Source organism: Erpetoichthys calabaricus, chromosome 10 (assembly GCF_900747795.2).
Source record: "Erpetoichthys calabaricus chromosome 10, fErpCal1.3, whole genome shotgun sequence".
Taxonomy (NCBI): domain Eukaryota; kingdom Metazoa; phylum Chordata; class Cladistia; order Polypteriformes; family Polypteridae; genus Erpetoichthys; species Erpetoichthys calabaricus.
Genome location: NC_041403.2, coordinates 169665648 through 169687304, shown reverse-complemented (window position 1 = coordinate 169687304; position 21657 = coordinate 169665648). Strand labels below are relative to the sequence as shown.

The window sequence follows — 21657 nt, the reverse complement described above, 5'->3', positions numbered from 1 at the left end:
TCATCTCCACCTCTGTTCCCCTCATCAGCTCAGCTTTCATCCACCTATTCATCTTCCAGGCCGAGACAGAAGTTGGGCAGAGCCCTGCCCGTGGTGCTGTGACTGGCACCAGTTAGCCACAAGCCCATACTGGGATGATTTAGTGCTACCCAGCAGCCAATCAAAGCCATCTTTGGAAAGTGGGCAGAGAACAGAAAGTCGGGCACGGGAAGAACACCGAAGATCCACAGAGTGGTCCACCATGGCGGCTGGCACAAGTCACCTATCCTTCACACCGAGCACAGTCACACCGCGCCGTACAAACCGCTTAACGTGACGGCGCAGATCCGACATGAAGTGACTGTCGCTGGTGTTAAACAGAGCGCCCGGTCACGCAGTACTGTGCTAGCTGACGTAATGGACGCCATCCAAGAAACAAAGCGGGCAAAATGTTAGTTTAATCCTGCTTGTCACCCTGCATTCAGTATAGTGCCTTTCATAGCACGCACTGTCTGTCACCTTAGAAAGAGAACAACTTTAAAGTACAAGAATCGAATATTAGAGCGCGAGCCCCCTCTGACCGTCCTCTATTGAAAGAACTTCATTTTATTACAGTGCCTTTCGTTGTCATAATGTGCTCTGCAACCGCACTGGGCCCTGCGCTACAGGTAATATTTGTCAAAATGTGGCAGCTCCAATTCGGTTTTGCGTATTTAATATAGTGCCTTGCATTTAAATCACATTAGAGACTAAGAAAACTTTAAAAGAGAACAATCGCACGGCGGGAAACGATTCAAACGGAATCGAGCGGCTCGGTGACGTCACTGGCCACGTACTGTGCAGATGGAGGTGCTCAAAATCCCAATAATCAACGCGGCAATTAGAGGACGGTCTAGCTATAAACCGTTAAATCCATGCTGCCGCGTTGATTCATGGGACTTTGAGTTCTTCAATCTGCGCACAAGCTGAGCAGTGACGTTGCCACTCCACCCTTTTTCTGACGATTTGTATGGAAACGGCCAAGTAGATACAAAACGTACTTTCCGCCATGTGAGGCACTGAAGAAAACCTGCCGAGGTACTGGTCAGCCTGTATTGAATTTAAATATAGTGCCTTTCAGAACGTGCTCTGTCACATTACAGTGGAACGTGCTGCCCAACGGGTAACGTCGGTTCAATATTAGAGTCATTTGTGCGATATATGATGGAGTGGTGAAATAAAATGCTTTACAACCAAATTAACATTAAAGACCAAACTGACAGTGAGGAGGAATTGCTGGGGCTGGACAGAGCCGAGCAAGAGAAGTGTGGAGGAGCTGACAGGCCAGGGGGGCTGCATTAAGAAAGGAGACTATGGGACTCTATCAGGGTCAGCTCACCTCCAGGACACTAGGGTAAGTGGGACATTGAGGAGCATCTAACTCCAGGGATACCACTCTGTCAGGAGGTGTTAGACGGATCCTGCTGATCATCATGTATTTAATATAGCGCCTTTCACACGATGCACTGCCACATTAGAATGCAAATAGCTTTAAGATTTGGGAATCGAGCCAACAGAAAAGAACTGCCAAGGTCCTGAAGCGAATGCCCACCTGTCATCCTATATTAAATTACCTTGATTTAATATAGCGCCTGTCACCAGCTGCTTCACAAAACAATTCATTTCACATTACAGCGTGCTGCCCAACAGGTAAGATCGGTCAAAATCGGCCGTGTTCTGCATCATGTATTTAATATAGTGCCTTTCATACCATGCCCTCTCATTACATTGAAATCCAAAAAAACCTTGCAACAGAGAAATCTGCAGAAATCACCTCTGATACTGTAGCTTAAGTCCGTCTACTTATCATAAAATGCCCGTAAGTTTAATTTAGCGCCTTTCGTTATGTGACAACTGATATTGAAATGTGTTCAATATAGTACCTTGTATAACTGGCACTGGCACAGACACAAAGTGCTTAACAACCAAATTCACAAAGAAGTATAGAGAGACCATTAAACAAACCATCAAGAGGTGCCAGCCTGATCCTGTCGTTCATCGTGTATTCAAACATATTTCATATAGTGCCTTTCATACCTGCCACCTTAATCCAAATCACAGTAAAGTACAAGGAGCTGTCCATCAAGTCACAGCAGCCAAGCTCTGCCACCTGCCATCATGCGTTCATTTACATTCAGTATTACAGACAGGGAGCTGGGCAGCAGAAAACACCTGCCATAGTCCTGCCTGTCATCATAGACTCAAATAATATAGCGCCTTGCACAAAGGGAGGTACAAAGCAGGGGGCCTATCACGTGCCCACCATTTGTCGAGACGAGCAGGTCGTCCGGGGGGCTCCACTGCTCCTTGTCAGTAAGGCTTGAAGTTGACTCCTTGGCCAAAGCACAGATGAGGTGTCACTCATTGGTCATCCACTAGGGGGCCTCACTGTATTTCTATAATGACAGATAAGAGAGGGCAGCAAAAGCCCCCCAAGCGTATTTAAGGAGAAGAACTGATAAGATTTGAGGCATTAGTCATGCTAACCACTCTTCTAAAAGACCCTTTTGAGAAATGAGGGTGGACATTATGTCACTTTGAAGAAGGACATTGAACCAGAATAAGACAGTGAGGAGGAACTGCTGGGGCTGGACAGAGCCGAGCAAGAGAAGTGTGGAGGAGCTGACAGGCCAGGGGGCCTGCATTAAGAAAGGAGACTATGGGAATCTATCAGGGTCAGCTCACCTCCAGGACACCAGGGTAAGTGGGACATTGAGGAGCATCTAACTCCAGGGATACCACTGTTAGGTGGACTCTGTGACTCCAAATACTGGACAAGGCCTGGTGACATCTGTCCTCCAGAATTACCAAACTCACTTGTGAACAGCAGGTGGCAGTGTGGGCCCACAGTTCATGGCTCAGACCCTCTGTAGTTCCAACACAAATAGGATTTTAAAGAGCACCTACCTCAAGGGCCAAGACTGGACCCCTTTGTGAAGTGGACACCGTAAGTCGTCCCTGCTCTTCGACATGAGAGTGAACTGGACACCATCTGGTGACATCTGTCCCACAGAACCTCCCAACTGTGAGCGCTGCAGTACTCAATTGTGAACAGCAGGTGGCAGTGTGGGCCCACAAGTTGTGGTTCAAATGAGCTTCTTTAGCTCAAAGTTTGGTCACTGAACTAGAACTGGACAAAGCCGAGCCTAAAAATCAACAGAACAGGAGAGGGCAGAAAACAACAAGAGGAGCTGCATTAAGGAAGGGGAGTATGGGAATCGATCAGGGTCACCTCACTTCCAAGACCACACCAGGAAGAATGGGACACTGAAGAGCAGCCATTGCCAGGGCCAGGTCTGGACCCCAGTTTGGACACTGAGTAACACCCAGTCTTGAGCACAGGGGCTGTGCCCCCTAGTGAAGACTAACCAGTATACCCAGCCTTCCTCACTTGTGAACAGCAGGTGGCAGTGTGGGGTCACAGCTCATGTTCAGACCTTCTCTTTAGATAGATAGATACTTTATTAACCCCAAGGGGAAATTCACATTCACTTTAATGGCCTCCTGCAGTTCTAATACTGGACCAACACGATGAATAGGACTTTGAGGGGTGCCAACCTTCAGGGGCAGGACTGGACGCCACTGTGAAGTGGACACTAAGTAGAAGCTGCTTCTCAACATCCGGACACTGTCTGGTACGGCCCCCCTCCAGAATCACTCGAGTGGGATCTGCAGTGCTCACTTGTGAACAGCAGGTGGCAGTGTGGGCCCACAGACAACGCCTCGGATCTTTTCTTTGACGCACTCGAGGGCTCCTGTGACTCCATGGCTGGGCCGTTTAGTACGGAGGGGCTTGAGGGGCCCGATGGCAAAATCATCAAAGATGATCGGAAAGGGTAGACAGGCAGCCCAAAATCGAGATGTTACCCAGGCGTTTGAGGGAAGAGCTGCTGATCCCTATCGAGTATCAAAAGCCATGCAACACAGACTTATATGGAGAGGACTAACCCCCGGGGGTTTTTTTAGCGACCACCATCGACTTTCGAACGCGTGAGTTTGGATATACTAAGTCTATGATGGTTAACAAAATACCGCCCCCCCCCCACTTCGCCACTATAGACGACCACCTAGTCGGTGGACCACCTGTAAGGTAGAGCTGGCAATGCCTGTAACGGCTGTTCAGTTCTCTTCACTTTGACTGCGCGCTTATCTCACGTTACTTAAACTGTCACGCAACGGGTGTGACCAGACGAACGCAGTACGCGCATGCGCAGTGCTGACGACCGCGCCATCAGAATTCTGAGAAATAACGAGATATCTATCTATAATATAGTGTCTTTCACATCAAGCTGTCTCATAGATATTAGAGAGACACAAAAGACACTATATAACATGTATCGATTCATCTACAGTATAGTGCCTTTCACATCTATCTGTCTCTTATACAGAGCTTTACATATCTAGTTGTTGTATAGTGCCTTTCATGTCTATGTATTTACGTCAGACATACCTACTGTATCTATCTATTCACCTACAGTATAGTGCCTTTCAAGGGCATCTAGCTACCTTATTAATCTACTTTTTCTATCTGTTTGTCTACATATGGGCGGCATGGTGGCGCAGTGGGTAGCGCTGCTGCCTCGTGAATGTTCTCCCCGTATCTGCGTGGGTTTCCTCCCACAGTCCAAAGACAGGCAGGTTAGGTGCACTGGTGATTCTAAATTGTCCCTAGTGTGTGCTTGGTGTGTGTGTGTGTGGTGGGCTGGCGCTCTGCCCGGGGTTTGTCTCCTGCCTTGCGGCCCGTGTTGGCTGGGATTGGCTCCAGTAGTGACCCTGTAGTTAGGATATAGCGATTGTCTACAATATAGCGCCTTTCACATCTATCTCCTATACAGTGTTTCACATATATGTCTATCTGTGTAGTGCCTTTCGTGACCATCTGTCTGTCTTTGTCTAATATAGTGCCTTTCATATCCATTTTAATTAATCGAGCTGTTCATCTACGGTATAGTGCCTTTCACATCTCTCTCTCTATCTCTTATATAGTGTCTTTCATGTCTAGCTCTCTTTTTATCTACAGTACTGTATCTATTTTTCTACAATATAGCGCCTTTCACATCTATCTTTCTCTTATACAGGGCTTTTCGCATCTTTTTGTCTTGATTTACGTAGACAGGAATTGATGGCGAGTACAAACGTTCGTCGTCTTCTCATTTCTGGACGTTGCAGCTGAAAACCGCCTGCAGCCACGGGGCCGAAATCAGCGCCGAGTCAAAACACGACGGGGCGTCACCAGCGGGTGGCCCTTGATCGGGTGACAGCGCCCACCACAGGTCGTACTCGCAGACTGGCCAGCGACCTCGCTGAACACGAGTGGAAGTGCAAACGCGTTTTGTGTCCACCAGAAACGCTCAGGTCAGCGGGCGAGTCGAGAGTCACGCAGGGCGGCGGCTGCCATCGCAGTGTTGACGCCTGTTCGGCTTTAAAACGTGGGCGGAGCGGGTGACATCGAGCGGTCGTTTCCTTCACGCCTTTTTGCTAAAACACTCGAGTCCTGGGTGGCAGGTCGCCTTCCTTTCGTTTTTCCATTGCGCCTTCTAATGCTATTCGTTACCGAACATTGTTGACATGAAGCGCTCGTTAAAGAGAGTCTTTGACAAGGCTGTGGGTCATCGCCGACCCCTTGTACCACGTTCACCCGTGGGGGTCTGAAGAATTGGATCTTATTCTGATTCACGCACCCCCACTTCTAAAGTGCTGCCGGCTCTTCTCCGTCTTATGTATCCGGACCGAGCGGGCGGTAGGGGGCGCCCTCCTCCAGCACTTCCCTTGGCCGGCGCGTTCCGACGGCGCCTTTCCACCCAAGAATTCTTTTAATGACTCGCCATATGGGCAGGATGCGTATTTAATGACAGTGCCACGCAGGGCACCGCTGTCCTCGCGCCATTCTGTGTAGAAATATGAGGGCAGGCAGCGGGGCGACTCGCTTGATTTGCACACCTGCGGGCCGGCGCTTTTGGACTCGATCGCCCATTTAAGAACCTTTTTTTCAGCTGCTCGTTTTAAAAATTTAACGCCTGCCAGTCCGTCGGCTTCTGTCACTGAAGGGTCTCGTGCAGTCCTGCGATTAAGAGGTCGTCCAGGTAGGACACAATGCGCTTTAAAAAATCGAGCCCCCCGATGTTCTGCACCCACTCGAAAGCTGAAGCGCTACAGCTAGGTGGCCCCCTCGAAGATGTGGAGACTTGGGATGCGAACTCGCCGCCCTCCTTCTGGTCCACCATGCCACCATGCCATCCTTGGAATAGCCAATCAGCTCAGTTTGCACGTCTTTAGGAAAACCCACACTGAGACGGGCAGAATAATAAAACTGCACAAGCAACGGACTCTGGGCACCGGGCCCCTGCCATCTTCTTCTTATGTTACATCATGTCATTTAACAGGAGACAATACAAAGTCACATTATTGTTGGGTTACATCACGTGGGATTGCAGCGCCAATCTGACCCAGTGACTGAGCCACCATGCTGTCCTACTACAAAAGGTCTTCTATGCCCATTAAACACAAAGTGATGCCCAGTGGCGCTACCATTACAAGAAGTGAAAAATACTGGTACTCCATACTGGCACTGCCCCTTTCTGCCCATCTGTGTACAACCACTTAATGTTTGTGCATCGACCATTCACCCCATTTAAAATCCTTTCACACTTTCACGGGGGGCTTACCAACATGGCCACTTTACATCAGCGCTTTCAGACCTCCAAGGGGTACCACCACCATACCCAGTCTTCATCCACACCAAACTAACCCAAGTTCCACAAAATAATTTCATAATCTTGGCGCGCTTTCAGACCTGCGAGAGGACCCCCCCCCCTCCAAAAAAGGCCCCACCCACCCTGCTCTCTCAAACCCCCTCGCTATCTGAAATCGTATCGATATACTGACCATCCAGACCCAGGCCAAATTTTTAAAGGGGGTGACTTCTGAAATGCTGGAATTTGAACATGACGCCAATATTTGACAGCATGGACGGAGGGTCTTGAAATGCTATGGGGGTCCTGGAATCACCCCACAAAACCAGGTTGCCTGAAATAGTTTCATTATATCAGGACAGTTTCAAACCTTCAAGGGGACCCCCAAACCGCTCTCTGAGATAGTATCTGTATATCAGGGCGCTTTCTGACCTCCAAGGGGTACCACCACCATACCCAGTCTTCATCCACACCGAACTAACCCAAGTTCCACAAAATAATTTCATAATCTTGGCGCGCTTTCAGACCTGCGAGAGGACCCCCCACCCACCCTGCTCTCTCAAACCCCCTCGCTATCTGAAATCGTATCGATATACTGACCATCCAGACCCAGGCCAAATTTTTAAAGGGGGTGACTTCTGAAATGCTGGAATTTGAACATGACGCCAATATTTGACAGCATGGACGGAGGGTCTTGAAATGCTATGGGGGTCCTGGAATCACCCCACAAAACCAGGTTGCCTGAAATAGTTTCATTATATCAGGACAGTTTCAAACCTTCAAGGGGACCCCCAAACCGCTCTCTGAGATAGTATCTGTATATCAGGGCGCTTTCTGACCTCCAAAGGGAGAAGCAAACCCCCCAACAGGTCAAGTTCTCCATCACTAAGCTTTTAGACCTCCAGGAGGATCCCCACCACCTCCTAAATAATTAAGGAATCTCAGCGGAGTTTCGGACTACCAAAGGGGGCAACTCATCCCCAGACCCCCGCCCTTTATCTCCAAAGAAACACTGAAGCTGGCATTGTGACTAGAACCTTCTCTGTGTAGGAGGAGGAGGATGACGACGATGATGAAGAAGAACTCGCATGCCAGCGTCTTTCTCCTCCCAGAATCCCGTTCATTGTCGGGCTCTGATTATTCACTGAAGATCATTCAGCTACGCGCGGACCGACGAAGTGACTTGACTCCAATTCGGCTCACGATAAACGGCTTATCATGTCATCGGGTCCGACCTTACGTACTGGAAAAGGTGGGCTCAGAACAAGGAGGGAATGCGTCCTCAAAAGAGCCCCCTCGGGCAGGACGACTTCACGAGATCGATGCGAGTGCCTTGAGCTTCTCATCGATTATTAATATGTGTGGCTGTGACATCTGCGAACACTAAACAGGAGTTTGTTTTTGTTTGTTCCCACCCGGTCCGACTCGAGAGGTTAATGAGGAAAACGCTGCAGTCACCGAGCGCAGGCTGGCGGGACCGGCGCAGTCCCCTCAGCATATGGCGCAGCGCTCACTCCACTCACAACAATTAGTTCTGCTCGGAGAACAAGGAGCTGCGATCGGCGGAGAAGGCGCTCAGAGAGAGGAAGGCGACGCGAGAGGACTCGAGTCTGGCGGGGTGGGGGGTCGGGGGTCTCATGTGAAGACCTTCAGAGCTCATAGGCCACCTGAACACGGCACACGACCATGGGAGCGAAAAAAAGGAGCAAACTGGCAGTTAGCAGCTCACACGCATGTCTGTGGGGGGCGAGCGGGAGATAAGCTCCCCCCCACAAGGGCGCAGGACAGGGACCCAGGATGATGAGTCCAGTGCAAGTCTCCATGTGAAAGGCACTATATCAATCATGCGTTTGAATCTCATTAGCACCAGGCGGTCTGTCTGTCCTTATAAAAGGCACTATATACAGTTTATACTGAGAGAGCCTGCCTGTTGCTCCAGCCGCTGAAGAGGAGACGATTTCAGTTCAGACCAGCTGACAAGGGACACCACTGAAGCACCTCCACCAAATGACTGGTTCCATCAAGTTTTAACAGCATTCCCAGATCCAAAAGTTGTGACAGCAGCTGGAGGCCATGCAGACGTCTCTTATGGGTCACTCACTCAGGGTCTCCACTGACACCTGCTATGGGGTTCACATTGGGTTTGACTTCATCCTCAGCCGGACGGTCACCATCTTAAGCTCACACCTTTATGTTGAATTTTGTGGACCGCCACTCCAACTTTGTATAGCACCTTTCAGGCAGCACACCGTCGTCCACAGACACTTCATAAAACACATCGACCTGCATGATTACGGCTTTAAGGGTGACAATGGTGGCTTTAGGGGACCCTTGGTTCTTTGGTAATGAACAAGTTTACCAAGCAGAGGAGGGCTTATGGTGGCCGCCTTTACAGCATCACTCATCACTGCATTTAAGAAAAGTGTGGCATCACAGCGCCACCTGCTGACAAGATTCTATCAAACCCACCAAATAAAACAAAAAAGAGAAGCAAGTGGCCCTCGCTGTGTGTGTTTCCCCAGACTTGAGCCCACCTTTACAATCAGCACAGCTTTTTTTATTTTCAGAGGGTCCTTCGCCTAAGAATGTGTGATTTGACAGGGCACAAGTGGGCGGGGCTGGATGTTTGAGTGTTCCCATATAAGGTAGCGATGACATCAGATGTGCCATATTCATATTCTTCGTTGCGTTCAATGTGGTGGGGGCTGTCTATTTGTGCCACATCGCCCCCTACTGTATCAGAGTGCAGCAGCAGGTCTCCATACATTACACGCTAACAGGCTGCCTGACCTCATGTCAGTCAGAGAAAATCTTGCCTTATATGGTAACACTCCGACATCTGACCCCGCCCACGTCTGACTTAACGCCATCCTGCATCCCTTGGTGGGGACCCCCAAAACAAAAGAGTTCTGCTAATTCATAAGGTGGGCTCAAGTCTGGGAGAAACACATATAATAAAATCAGATCCCTTCAGACTGTTGATGGTTTGTTGATGCTTACTTACCCGGTCTTCTCTGCCCATGATCGGCCATCTTTAGTGTTGTACAATGTCACAGGGTGACCTCCAAGGTAAGGGGCCATCCACGTCCTGTCTCCACCACAAAACTCTGCCACCTGATGACATTTAAGCCTAAGTCTCTTGTCTCAAACAGAATTAACACAAAATATTGCCCCCTAGTGGCACCCCAGGGGGACCACACATTGCAGAAAGATGACTCACCTGGGAAAGACAGGAGGACTGGCGAGTGATTGGTCATCGAGGTCTTCTGCAAATCCTCGTCACTCATAGTGACAACCTGGCTGTGGGATGGAGGAAGTCCATAGGAGGGGCCGATGTCGTCATGAAGGCCAACTGGGTTAACGTTTAGCTTGGCTTGGGCGCACAGAGCTGGGAACACTGGGAAGGAGGGCAGAGAGCACTTTGATAGCAGATTGTAGGTTTCTCAGGTCCTAACCATCACGTGTGCAGAGTGCGGTGAAATCCACACTTGCCTGCCATTCTCCAGAGCCACAGTTAGCGAGTACGACTACCTTACCTGGAAATGGCCACCTTCCTTACCTGAAAAACCTCCGAACAGATCTGTCATAAATGCATGGAACAAAACTTACAAGCAAACAATGAGGAAGATCATTAGGAATAGAGCAGACTGGGCAGGGCTTCATGTTTGAGTGACAACTGAGAGGGTGGGGTGGGCGGGGCTTGATGTTTGAGTGGCAGCTGGCTGGGCGGGGCTAGACATGGTACACAAGGCAGTAGGGACCCTATTAACAAGTCCAGCTAAGCATGTGCTCATCAACCAGCAGCATGTCACCACTCCTTGGTGTCACCATTAGTGAGTAGGACTACCTGATCTTGAAAAGTCGCACGCCTTTACTTGAAAAATCTCAGAACAGCTAAATAATGAGGATGAGGAGAAGGAGAGCTATTAGTAATACAGCAGGGTGGGCGGGACTTAATGTTTAATGAGGCTGGGTGGGGCTTGCTGCTTGAGTGGCAGCTGGCTGGGCGGGGTTAGGTATATTAATAGGGTGTACAAATGTACAAAGCCCAGTAAGATTCTTACTTGCATTAGCAGGCTGGGCGGGGCTTGCCTCATGAGTGGCAGTTGGCTGGGCGGGGTTTTCATTCTGTCAGTTTTTCTGGTGATGAATGTCAAAACAGCCAAATGAAATCAGCTGTAACTCAATGCAGTACAACAATAAAATGTGTAAACTTCCAAGGGGGTGAACACTTTAATGGTGGCATTAGACAGCTGGGTTTATCGGATGACAGACTCCAGTGTCCATTGGGGTCTCTTGATGGTCTCTATTGCACCTGATCAGATCACAGGGGCAACTCTCAATTGGAAAATCTCGGGTTTGGTAAGAATCAGACAAGAAGGCACATCAAGATTTGGGTCATCAAGTAGGCACAGGAAAATGACTTTGGCATATCCAGAAATTTATTGAATAAAAAAAGCGAAGAAAAGGAAATGTCAGTGTTGAATTTGCACCACCCCAGTATTTACAGTGCAGTTTAAATTTCCAGCCCCATTCCACAGGGAAGTCCTTTTTAATTCCTTCTTCTCCGTGTCCTTTGGTTTCTTCTTAAGCACTAAGCTCATTTCATCAAACTCTGAGGACATGTGTCTCAAATGCGCCCCCTGCTGGTGGCGAGAAGATAAAACAAATGTCTCCTCTGCCTCCTTCGTCGCCCTGTGGGGTCTCCATGCCAGGTCTGAATTTGCCCCAGCGAAGGCCTCACTGCTCACTAGATGCGGACCCCAATGAACACATGAAGCCGATTTCAGTTGTGGGCTCGCTGGGCAGGAGATTCTTCAAACAAGCAAGTCTGGGCATTGGGACAGGCAGAGCAGAGTAGTCAAGTCGGGTGTACATAAAAGCCGAGTGTGCCCTCGATCACAAACCAGCAGGAACGTCTCCACCTGCCAAGGACGCAGCGGGCAGACCCGAGATCCACAGACGGGTGCGATGGACACAAGCCAGGATGAAGGTTCAAGATTGTTGACTTCGGACCACCAGGCCAGTGTAGAATCGAAGAGCAGGTCAAGTGAGCTGGGCACGTCGTGCTGAGTGAAAGAGAAACACAAGAAAAGAGCAGAAGGACACCAATGGAAGAGCAGCCATTGCAACTGGCAGACGTCAATAAGATGAGCTGACCGACGGAACAGCCGGCCATTTCATGTTATACAGCTAAAGAGACGTGGCTTTTTTGGGGGGGGGCGTCTGTGCAAGTCAAGGTCAAAGAAGTGAAGATAAAAATGTCTTCAATTTGAACCCCTGAGGTGCAATGCTGGCTTCTTAACGAGTGGCAGTGGCTGGTAGAGTGCAGGACCCCCCGACACTTCAAATGGAGGAGTGGACATTTGGTGGTGGGGGGGGGTCTGGGGGTCGAACATAAAATCATTCAAATTCTAAGAGAAAAAAAAACAAAAAAAAAACAAAAATGCCACACAGAGCCTGCTGGTCCCACCTGCTTTTATTATGGGTGACCCCAAGTGTGCCAAATCCGTTCTGAAGACCCCCATTTGCTGACCACAGGCCACACAGTCAGCAACAATCCGCTACGCCTGAACATTTTCAACCAAAAGTTATAAAGTGAAGGGAAGTTGCTGTGCTGGCATGTCATGGTGGCTGGACTGCGATTACGGGGGATTCAGAAAGCCCACTTTATTGTGCTGTACGTCTCATTTTAAGTGAGAAATTTGCGATTTTTGCCCCACAATCCTCACTCAATAAATCACGATGACAAAGTGACATCATGTCTTCAGAAAGGTCTGCAGATTTACTAAAAATCAAAACCTGACATCTGTCCTTCCTAGAAGTACTCGGACCCTCTGCTGTGGCCCTCCTCATTGTGCTCAGATGCCACCTGTCACCAAATGAAGTGACTGGCCATCATTTAGCAAGGCCCACGTGGACCTGTGTAGAGAGGGTCCCACAAGTCACACTGTCACGACCAAAGCCAAGCCATGGAGTGCAAGGACTCTTCAGAGACCCCCCAACGTCAAACTGTGATGAGGCAGAGAGCACGGCAAGGGGATCAAGCCATCTGTACAGCTCAGATGAGATTTAGGACCACCAGGACTCTTACTAGAGCGGATTCAGGAGGGAGGTGACCAAGAACCCAATGGTCACTCTAGCAGAGCAATGCAATGGCCATACCTGGACGCAGCTGTCCTGTCCACTACTCTAGGTGCTGCCGGACGCCTTCTTGTAAAGGTTCCCATAAATCTTCTCCAGGCTCTCCTCAAACACGGCTCTGTGTGGCACCCCCTTGTACCGTGCCGCCTGATTGGACCAGAAGTGACCGGAGCCGAGGTGGACCATGGTGTCATCGAAAAGCCTGGAGCTGAAAAGAAATGCAAGATGACAATGTGAGACATGACACGACACACCAGAACAAGCCATGAGATGGCGCAACATAATAGAATCTGACAGGACGTGATGTAACAGAGGGAAGAAAGCGAGCGACGCTCCAGAATGGACGTGCTTTCCATTTACTCGTAGAGCGGAGGAGAAGCAGCTGGAAGACGAGCGACATCACTTCTGGCACAACCGCTGCAGGCCCCGCCCCTTCTGCTCTCACGACTGCTTAACCCGCTCGTCCACTGGGAGTCGCAGTTCATCGGGAGACCCAGCTCGGAAGTGAAATCTCTTGTCATAACGACAGCCTTCATTATAATCCTTTTTCTTTTCATTTCACTTCAGGATATCTGGACAGAGCTCCAACTCTTTTATTTTATTGTCCTGTGTCCCATTACAATAAGTGCAATTGTTACGCCACCATCGTGAGGTTCTGCTTTTCTGTCACTGTCAATGAAAATCCTGCCGACTACACCACTGTAATGAGACAAAGAGCTGGGGCAGTGTCCAGACGCCCTGCTTAATGTCCAGAATTGAAACAAAAGATTTAATAATAATGAAGATCACCATTACGAAGAGAGGTTTACTTGGTGAGGACTCCAAGAACAGCAGCCTACAGTGGAGGAGTACATGAAGTAGTCGGCGATCATGTCAGAAGTGACGTCACTCATCTTCCTGCTGCTTCTCTTCCACGGGAGAGGAAATGGAGACCCCTGTTCATTTTTGTGCATCACCCAACCCACTTGCCAATGTCCTGCGTGTCCTCCATGACACTCTACTGGCTGTTCTGCTGGCCAGTGTAGCCAAAGGCTCAGCAAGAATGGCAAGACTCCCACCACTTCTGATAGGTGGGACGTGTCAGGAGGGCCCGACCCCCTGGGCTCAACACACAAAGGCAAAGAACATAACTGAGGACACTGACAAGGTAGAACAAAAATTAAAAAGCAGGAAAGAAATATCAATAAAGAGGAACGAGCAGAAACATTTACACTAGGAGATCTTCCAAAGGAAATGACACAAAACCAGCAAGACAATAAAGATACAAGAGGGAACCCCAGCCAAGCCGAGACGCCATACCTGTTGCCCACCAGCCCGCTTTCACACAGAGAGTCTTTACAAGAGGTGGTTTGCAAGGAGTCCTCGTCATCGTTCTGGAAATGAGAAAGAGGAAAAGGGTGAGGAAGAAAAGGAAGTGGAACCACCAAGAACAAGGCGCCAACTGGCATCAAACATGGGTGGCCGAGAGGGGACTAAGCACCGGGGGGGGATACCAACAACTTCCAGCCCACCCAGAGTCACAAGCCAAAGTGAGAAAAGGAAATCCACATCAACCTTCACCCAACTCCTGGAAACCGAAGATGAAGGAGACGCTGCTGTGACGTCATAAAGTTAGGGGGACGTTCATCCAAGGAGAGGAGATCTTTACAAAGCGAGTCACGGAAGTGAATGGAGTGTCGGAGTTTTATTCTGTTAACAAACTGAAAATGAAAAACAGAGGAATTTAGAAGAAAGAAACCAAGAGAGGAATGGCATGCAGCAATACGGAGAAACGCATGAAGGTCAACAGCAAGAGACGATGGCAGAGGTGACAACTCCAGACAGAGTTTTGAAGCTGAACTTTCTCTAAATGATGTGAAATAAAAAGAACCCAATGATTGTATCAGAGCACAAGGAACTGGAGAAATACGGGAAAACCAAGAGAAACGTCACCGAGAGACATTTTAGGAAATGCAGCGCCACACCCAGAAACTCGACGTCAAGAAGAAGGGAGCTGAAGGAGCTGAAGTTCAAAAACCAGTCCTCTCACTTGGTTTGTTTGCATCCAGAATCTAGGACAAGCAGAAAACGTGGTGCTTAGCGGCTGCGATCGCAGGATCTCGACGTTGTGACCGGGACGTTTTATTCGTTTTTCGTGGGTTACGAGTTATGGAGCCCAAGGATTGTGACAATAACACTTACTGCGTTTCTTCCTACACGATAGTTTTGGGTAAGTACAAACTGTAGAGCAGCATGCTAGGACGCCATCTTGTGTTGCATAAGGTCGCCACCGTTGTCGAGGCGTGGCTCCCGGTTGTCAGGGGTGTGGTAGAGGAAGTTGTGACATCCAATGTCGTTAATGCAATGGGTTTAAAGATCAGCACTGGCAGCCATGTTCTCAGAGTTTACGAGTCTATTGAACTTCCTGGCTTTAGAACTTTGCTCTTGATTTTGGGACATCAAGTTGAAGTTTACGTCTGATGGCCTGGATGTCTGGTTCAGATTTTAGCTTCTTCCCTAACCTCTTGATACCATTAAAAACGTCTACCGTGTCACTCTGATTCCGTACACTCGGTGCCTGGAGGTTGTCAGATTACATGGTTACTATGAACTGCAAGGCATGATGGGTAACACAACTCCCTCACCAACTTCTCAGCACAATTTCAAATTTCCAAAGCATTGCAAGCTTTCATGGTGTTGCCCGGCAGGTATGAAAGTTCAACAGCCAGTGGTGATGGAGTCCCAGGAAATTCTGACCAACATCCAACACAACTGAACTGGCCAGCGCCATTGTGTTGTGCCAAAGGTGAAGGAGGACACACCACACGGGCACAGAAAAAGGGACAGAGGGATAAATGAGAATCGAGAAACAAAGCTAAAGGTCGGTGCCAAAAAGTCTGAAACACCGAAAGAACAGAATCTAGCCGGGCCCCAGAGATCTCTCAACACACACTTGATTTGTATTTTAGATCCTCAATCTCGGACAACCCAGAAATCTCAGGTTCTAACATTTATACACGAGATCCTGTGACATCACATGTAGAGCCACCCGCACTCCAACACCGGAGAGGCCAAGGAATAATAAAACACAGAATGGCAAATGACCTGTAGGAGGATGAAACAGATTTAAGAAGAAAACTGAAAAGAAGCAAAAGCAGAATTGGGTTCTGTGACCCCAACAAAGACAAAAAATAATGCAAAACAATGAAGAAAAAAGGCAAACAAATGCTAATCACAACACTAGATAAATACGAATGGGCTGCAATTCTGTAATGTAAGGTAGCTGAGAGTATGAAAACTAGCGTCATCTCACGGATACCTGGTACACTGGTGTTAGAGGTGGGATTACAGTCACGGATACCTGGTACACTGGTGTGAGCGGTGGGATTACAGTCACTGATACCTGGTACAATGGTGTTAACAGTGGGATTATAGTCATGGATACCTGTTATACTGGTGTGAGTGGTTTAGAGTCACAGATACCTGGTACACTGGTGTTAACAGTTGGATTACAGTCACTGATACCTGGTACACTGGTGTCAGGAGTGGGATATTGATTAAAACTTTATTGCATTTGGTACTTCTTATGGAAATCCTCCCCAGTCTCTGCCCCTCTTATCCTTTCCGTTCTGTGGTGGTACAACAAACACAAGACATCGGACAGACGAGCCCCTCTTCTGGTTCTGTAGTCCATTTCCCTTCTTTCCTGGCTGCTGAGCCCTCATCAGTTGTCATCTCTTGCACGCACAGGAGCTCGACCCTACGACATAAGATAAAAACCATTTTGTCACGGCTCGTCAGACAGAGCTATGACGGAGTCACTGGGGATGTCACACTACACAACTGTGCATCGCGGCTGTCCACACCCTGCTAAGATTGTTGTAAATGAAGGCTGTGACGATGCCGGTCCGTATATATACACCTACGTCTCCGTGGGCCTTAATCACACGCCGCAGGAAGCCAATGAAGCAATTGAGAACGAACGCACCCGCACGTACAGGTGCCACTCGCCCCATCTACCTCATTAACTCCCCGCGGTCGAGCAATTGCGCCCACGGAGAATGACACGACTTTATGGAATTAAAACTCACCCTTTTTTTATTTTGAAGCCGTGGACCTGCTATTCCACAACGGCTACGACACTGAAGATCGATCGAAAAAAATGTGAAGTGCAACTGGGGCTCAAGAGTCAAAAATGACTTAGTTTGAAAAAAAATAGAAGCAAAGAATTGAGAGAATTTATCAAAATTAAATGCAGGAAACAAAAATGTACCGTATATACTCACGTATAAGTCGGGTCTTGAAACACAAAAAATCGGTCATAAAATCAGACCCCCGACTTCCTCCAATCTCGCCCCAGTTTCTCAAACACATTGAATTTTGTTGCAGCAGCGCAGTTCCCAATTTCTTTCGCTACTTCAATGACTTTTAATTTCAAAGCAGCTTCATATTTTCTTCTGATCGAACGCTCCGTCGTAGATAAGGGACGTTCTAACGATAAAGGTGTATGAGGGTGTGAGATACAAAACACACAAAACGGTACAAACGTCTCTTCAGAATAGTGCGGGTATCACCGTGTGGGCACAAAAGAGAGAGAGAGAGAGAGAGCATTGCCACACCCACATACAAACAAAGGCCGTGTCTCCGTGGTTACTCTCTCAGGTGGGCATTAGCATATCGTAATCACTTGGACCAATAGCAGGAGTTTTCCACCTTCAACATTATAAAATACTGGAAATTATACGGTTTATCAAGTCCCGAGTTATCCGCGAGTATTTGCGGTAAATCCTACAAATCATATGAGAGATGCGAGGTGCTGTCAGGTGCAGGTGGTCTGCCTTAATTGTATACGAAGTGACATTTTTTCCCCATGGTCCGTACATTTATCTCCCTCTTTACGTTCTTTTTCTAATATGTAGATTCTAATGCTTAAAAACACGTCCGCGTTACAAAACCATTTGTGGAACAGAATGCAGTAGTAAAGAAAAAAAAAAAAAAAGGTCCTGCACAGAATTCTGTGATCAGCCATAAGGCGCCTCGTCTCCTGCTTGCATTGTTTAAAACATACACCACTATCAGCACTTTAAGGGGTAATGCTTGCAATGTTTAGTGCCCACCTTTCACATCTGGACATCCTAAACAGATTGGCATGACCACGACAGGAGCCGAGTGCTCTGCTGATCCTGCCGACTACACCATCTCCAAAATGACCCGAATATCAGGGGTTTGGAACTCCCTATGTGACTCCAGAGCAATTTCGACAAAGATGTTTCTCACAAGCGTTGGTTAGACAGTCAATTTTCACATCACTACTCACAAAATGCAAACATCGACTGGAACGATGAGTCCTGAGGATATTCTTAACTCGGTCGTGGATTTCCTCCCAGTCTGAAGATGTCGTATTGGAACTGACCTTTTCAAACCTGTGGGGTGTGGAAAGAAGACTTGACCATTAAGGGACTCGAGCAAATCCGCTTCCTCTCTGTCAAGCTGTGCTCAGGTGCAGAACTTGACGTCAAGATGGAAGCCCACAGACAGACTGTGATTACAGAGAGACGATCATAAAGGGTTAGGGGACAGGCGGGTACCCTCGGAGCGGAAAGTGAAATCGGGCTAGTAGGACGTCTCGGGTCCGTGCAGGCTCTTGACCGACTAGATATGATTATGGGACATGACTAATACGAGGGTCTTCCATATTTTCCTGCAAGGGTCTTTGGCAGAGAGAGAGTGTGGAGAGTCGGGGGGGGGGGGGGGGGTTCTGTCAATTAAAAAGGGGCTTTAAAGCCCATACTAGACTGAGGTCTTAGGAGGCTCCCAATAATTTCCTTGATAAATGAAGATTATTAGAACTTGACTGGAATTCTGCGATTTGTTTCAATGGAGCCCTGGTGACCCGCATAAGCAGAGCCAACAACTGAGCGTTCCAGACTAGCACGACATCTTCTACGTTATGACTGTGCCCGGGAGAGGAACATGCAAGAACAGGCAAGGGGAGAAAAGCCGGGAGACGAGCCAAACCAGATGGACTAACTCGGGGTCAAAAAGCACTAGAAAAGGTTCAACGTACACAAACGGCTTCCTGAAAAGGGTTTCGTCCACAGCTTGGTCACAGAAGGATCGCCCCAGAAGATCTTTTTATGCCATCCTGGTGAAATCAGTCATGACTGGCAAAGACACGCCCATATCAAGTAGGCGTGGCCTAACGTTGGCAAACACACCCGACCCAACATAACAGTCAAGAGGGGCCCAAAAGAACACAAGATTCCAAGTGCTGAGCAGAAGTGCGAATACTCCTGGCATGGGATTGCTGGTAAGTTTTCATGGCGAGCAGCCCATCCTGAGCATATTTTGAAGTGGACAATAAAAGCTTTAACGAGATGCAAGTATTCATTGATCATTGTTAGCCGCAGTTAATGCCTCACCCTGATGAAGGGGCAGGACACCCAAAACATGTCCATCAAGGCCGACATCATCTTTTAGTGTGGATGTTATGGCTCTGCGGATTTCATTTTGACACACAACACCCCGAGGCCAAGGAGACGTGACTCTCCATTCAAAACTTGGTTAGCATCTGCAATCCCACCTGCCCCAGTAAAACACCTTCCTTAAAAACGTGGAAGTTGGGCGGCAGTGAACAGGCAACTTCTAATACGTGGTCAGGTAGGTTTTTGGAAACGGAGCCTGCTGTTCCTTGTTCTGAATGCACCCTTTTCAAAGAGCATAAGTAGAAGGGAGCCAGCGCCCCCTGCTGGAAACTTTGGGGGTACGACGACAAGTGGGTCTTATTTTGGTGCCCTTGGAGGCCAAACTGGGCAACAGGAAATGAACCTCACCGGAAGAGCCCTGACTCACATGTGCCGTCCGTTTATTTCATGCTCTTCACGTCTTGTACAGTTTGCAGGTCTTGTTATTGATTATACCTTTGTCGTCTTTTTAATATTTTATTTTGAATTTCGTTGTGTTAACTCATTTTAATGTGTGTGTGTTGTAGCGGGCCAGTGATGCAAAGACTCTGACGGCCTCAACGGTGTTTTGTTCATTTTTAATGGAGGAGCCAGGACACCAGCCAGCCTGGTCCGACTGCACACCCGTCCCACTGAGCAAAACATGGGGGGGTTAGAGGGGGGGGAGAGACCATCCTCTAATAACGAAGACCAAGATGAACTGTCAACCATTAAAATTCAGGTTGACAGATGAAGTTAGACTAGTGAGGAGAGGTCACCTTTTGGACAAGAGAGAACTTTGTCCTGCTGCATCACTGAAAGTCCTATGATGATCTTGGGGGGGGGGGGGGGGGGGGGGGGGGGGGGTGGGGGGGGGTGGGGGGGGGGGGTAAATAAGACCCAAATCAGACACACCCGACCAATAAAGCACCCAGAGTTCCAAAACAACGGCAACTCAAGGGGTTAACAATGTGATGGACTAAAAGAGGGATGCCCGCCATCAACTTTTCAAATCGTGGACCGTAACAGGCGTCCTCCACAGTAGGCCAAGGCGGGAGCCCGGAGGTGCAGTGATCCCTCAGCATGCTGGGAACTGGAGTCCCCTCAGGTAGCACTGCTCCACTATGTTGAGCCTAAGGGGACGGGGCCTCCTAACTGCTAGCAGTTGTAACTTCTGCTGTTCTGATCTTACTTTGTACTTGGGCTTGTAGGACTGAGAATTCTGCGGTGGGCTGGCACCCTGCCCGGGGTTTGTTTCCTACTTTGCGCCCTGTGTTGGCTGGGATTGGCTCCAGCAGACCCCCGTGACCCTGTAGTTAGGATATAGCGGGTTGGATAATGGATGGATTGAGAATTTGGATTTCTGCTTTGGAAATTCTTTTTCTTACTAGTTTTAAGAAGGTAAGAATTTTGAGAGCGGAGAAGAGACCATTCTGTTCCTGCGTTGCTCGTTTGTTTAGCGAATACCTAAGGTGTCCCAAGATCTCCTCCAGGTTCTTCTTCAACTCCACGTCTCAGATTCCCCTTAATTTCTTCAGGTGTCCTCAATTCACCGTTAAGTTCTTTTATGGAGCTTGAAGAAGACCCCACGTAGTCTCCTCTGCTCAGACTAAGCTCTCCGAGTCTGTCACAGTGTCACATGTCCTCAGGTCCCACGAGGCACCTTGGTGGTCTCTTCTGCACATCTTCAAGTGCTGCTATGTCTTTCTTACAGCGTGCTTACAGACCAGAGCTGCACACGACACTCCACGTGAGCAGAACGCCTCCCCGACCTACAGAATAGTTTTTACGATACAAGCTCACATTTTCTTTTGCAGAACAGAACTTGGCCTCGGGTTTTTGACTAAAGTCCTGGAGATCAGACTGACGGTGAAGTTTGCCTTTTTTGCTTCTCTTGTTGTCGGATTTTTTTGTAACTCACTCCATTAAAATGTAAAGTAACATTATTTTGGTAATTGTGGGCCAGGGGTTTTAATGCACTTCCCCCTCTGCACTTGTGACTTTATCTGGAGCACTATAAGCTCTAAGCCCTGCTCTGGCCAGAGGTTTGGGGCAAGGCTCACGTTTTAGGCCTCCAGGCTCCTTCTGATGTGAAGCCTGCATGGAGAGCCGTGAGCGGGCAGCTCAGAACGAGGAGGATCCACCAAAAAGGCCGAACATTTCAGTCATTTCGTTTAGAAAACGAAAATACAAAATAAGACGTTCACTCACAGCGAGGCGGCCGCTGAAATGCCAGGCCGGCTTTCAAAAGTCACCCAGGCTCAAGGCTGGCAAACCAGGAGACTGATGTCTTATTTTCAGGTTTTCCATCCAACATTTCCGGATCGTGCTTCTCCCCTCGACGACCGAATCTAGCAGGGAGCTTAATCTGCCGCGTTATG

General features: G+C 48.5%; 2 protein-coding genes across 10 annotated transcripts in view; both read right to left on the bottom strand.

Moving 5' to 3' along the window:
• The window catches only part of bend5 (BEN domain containing 5), a 308697-nt gene that overhangs the window by 120467 nt on the left and 166573 nt on the right, over window positions 1-21657 (bottom strand). The gene's annotated exons all lie outside the window — the stretch shown is intronic.
• The window catches only part of spata6 (spermatogenesis associated 6), a 195853-nt gene that overhangs the window by 156755 nt on the left and 17441 nt on the right, over window positions 1-21657 (bottom strand). For 3 of the 9 annotated variants that reach the window (XM_051933161.1, XM_051933167.1, XM_051933166.1), the window contains exon 11: window positions 18151-18256. The exons of 1 other annotated variant lie outside the window; for it this stretch is intronic. In XM_051933161.1, coding sequence (XP_051789121.1) covers window positions 18151-18256 — 106 coding nt within the window. Of the gene's footprint in view, window positions 1-11176; window positions 11780-12875; window positions 13063-14153; window positions 14228-18150; window positions 18257-21657 lie in introns of those variants that run through there. 5 more of the 9 variants (XM_028812473.2, XM_051933168.1, XM_028812472.2 and 2 more) reach the window with 5 other exon arrangements.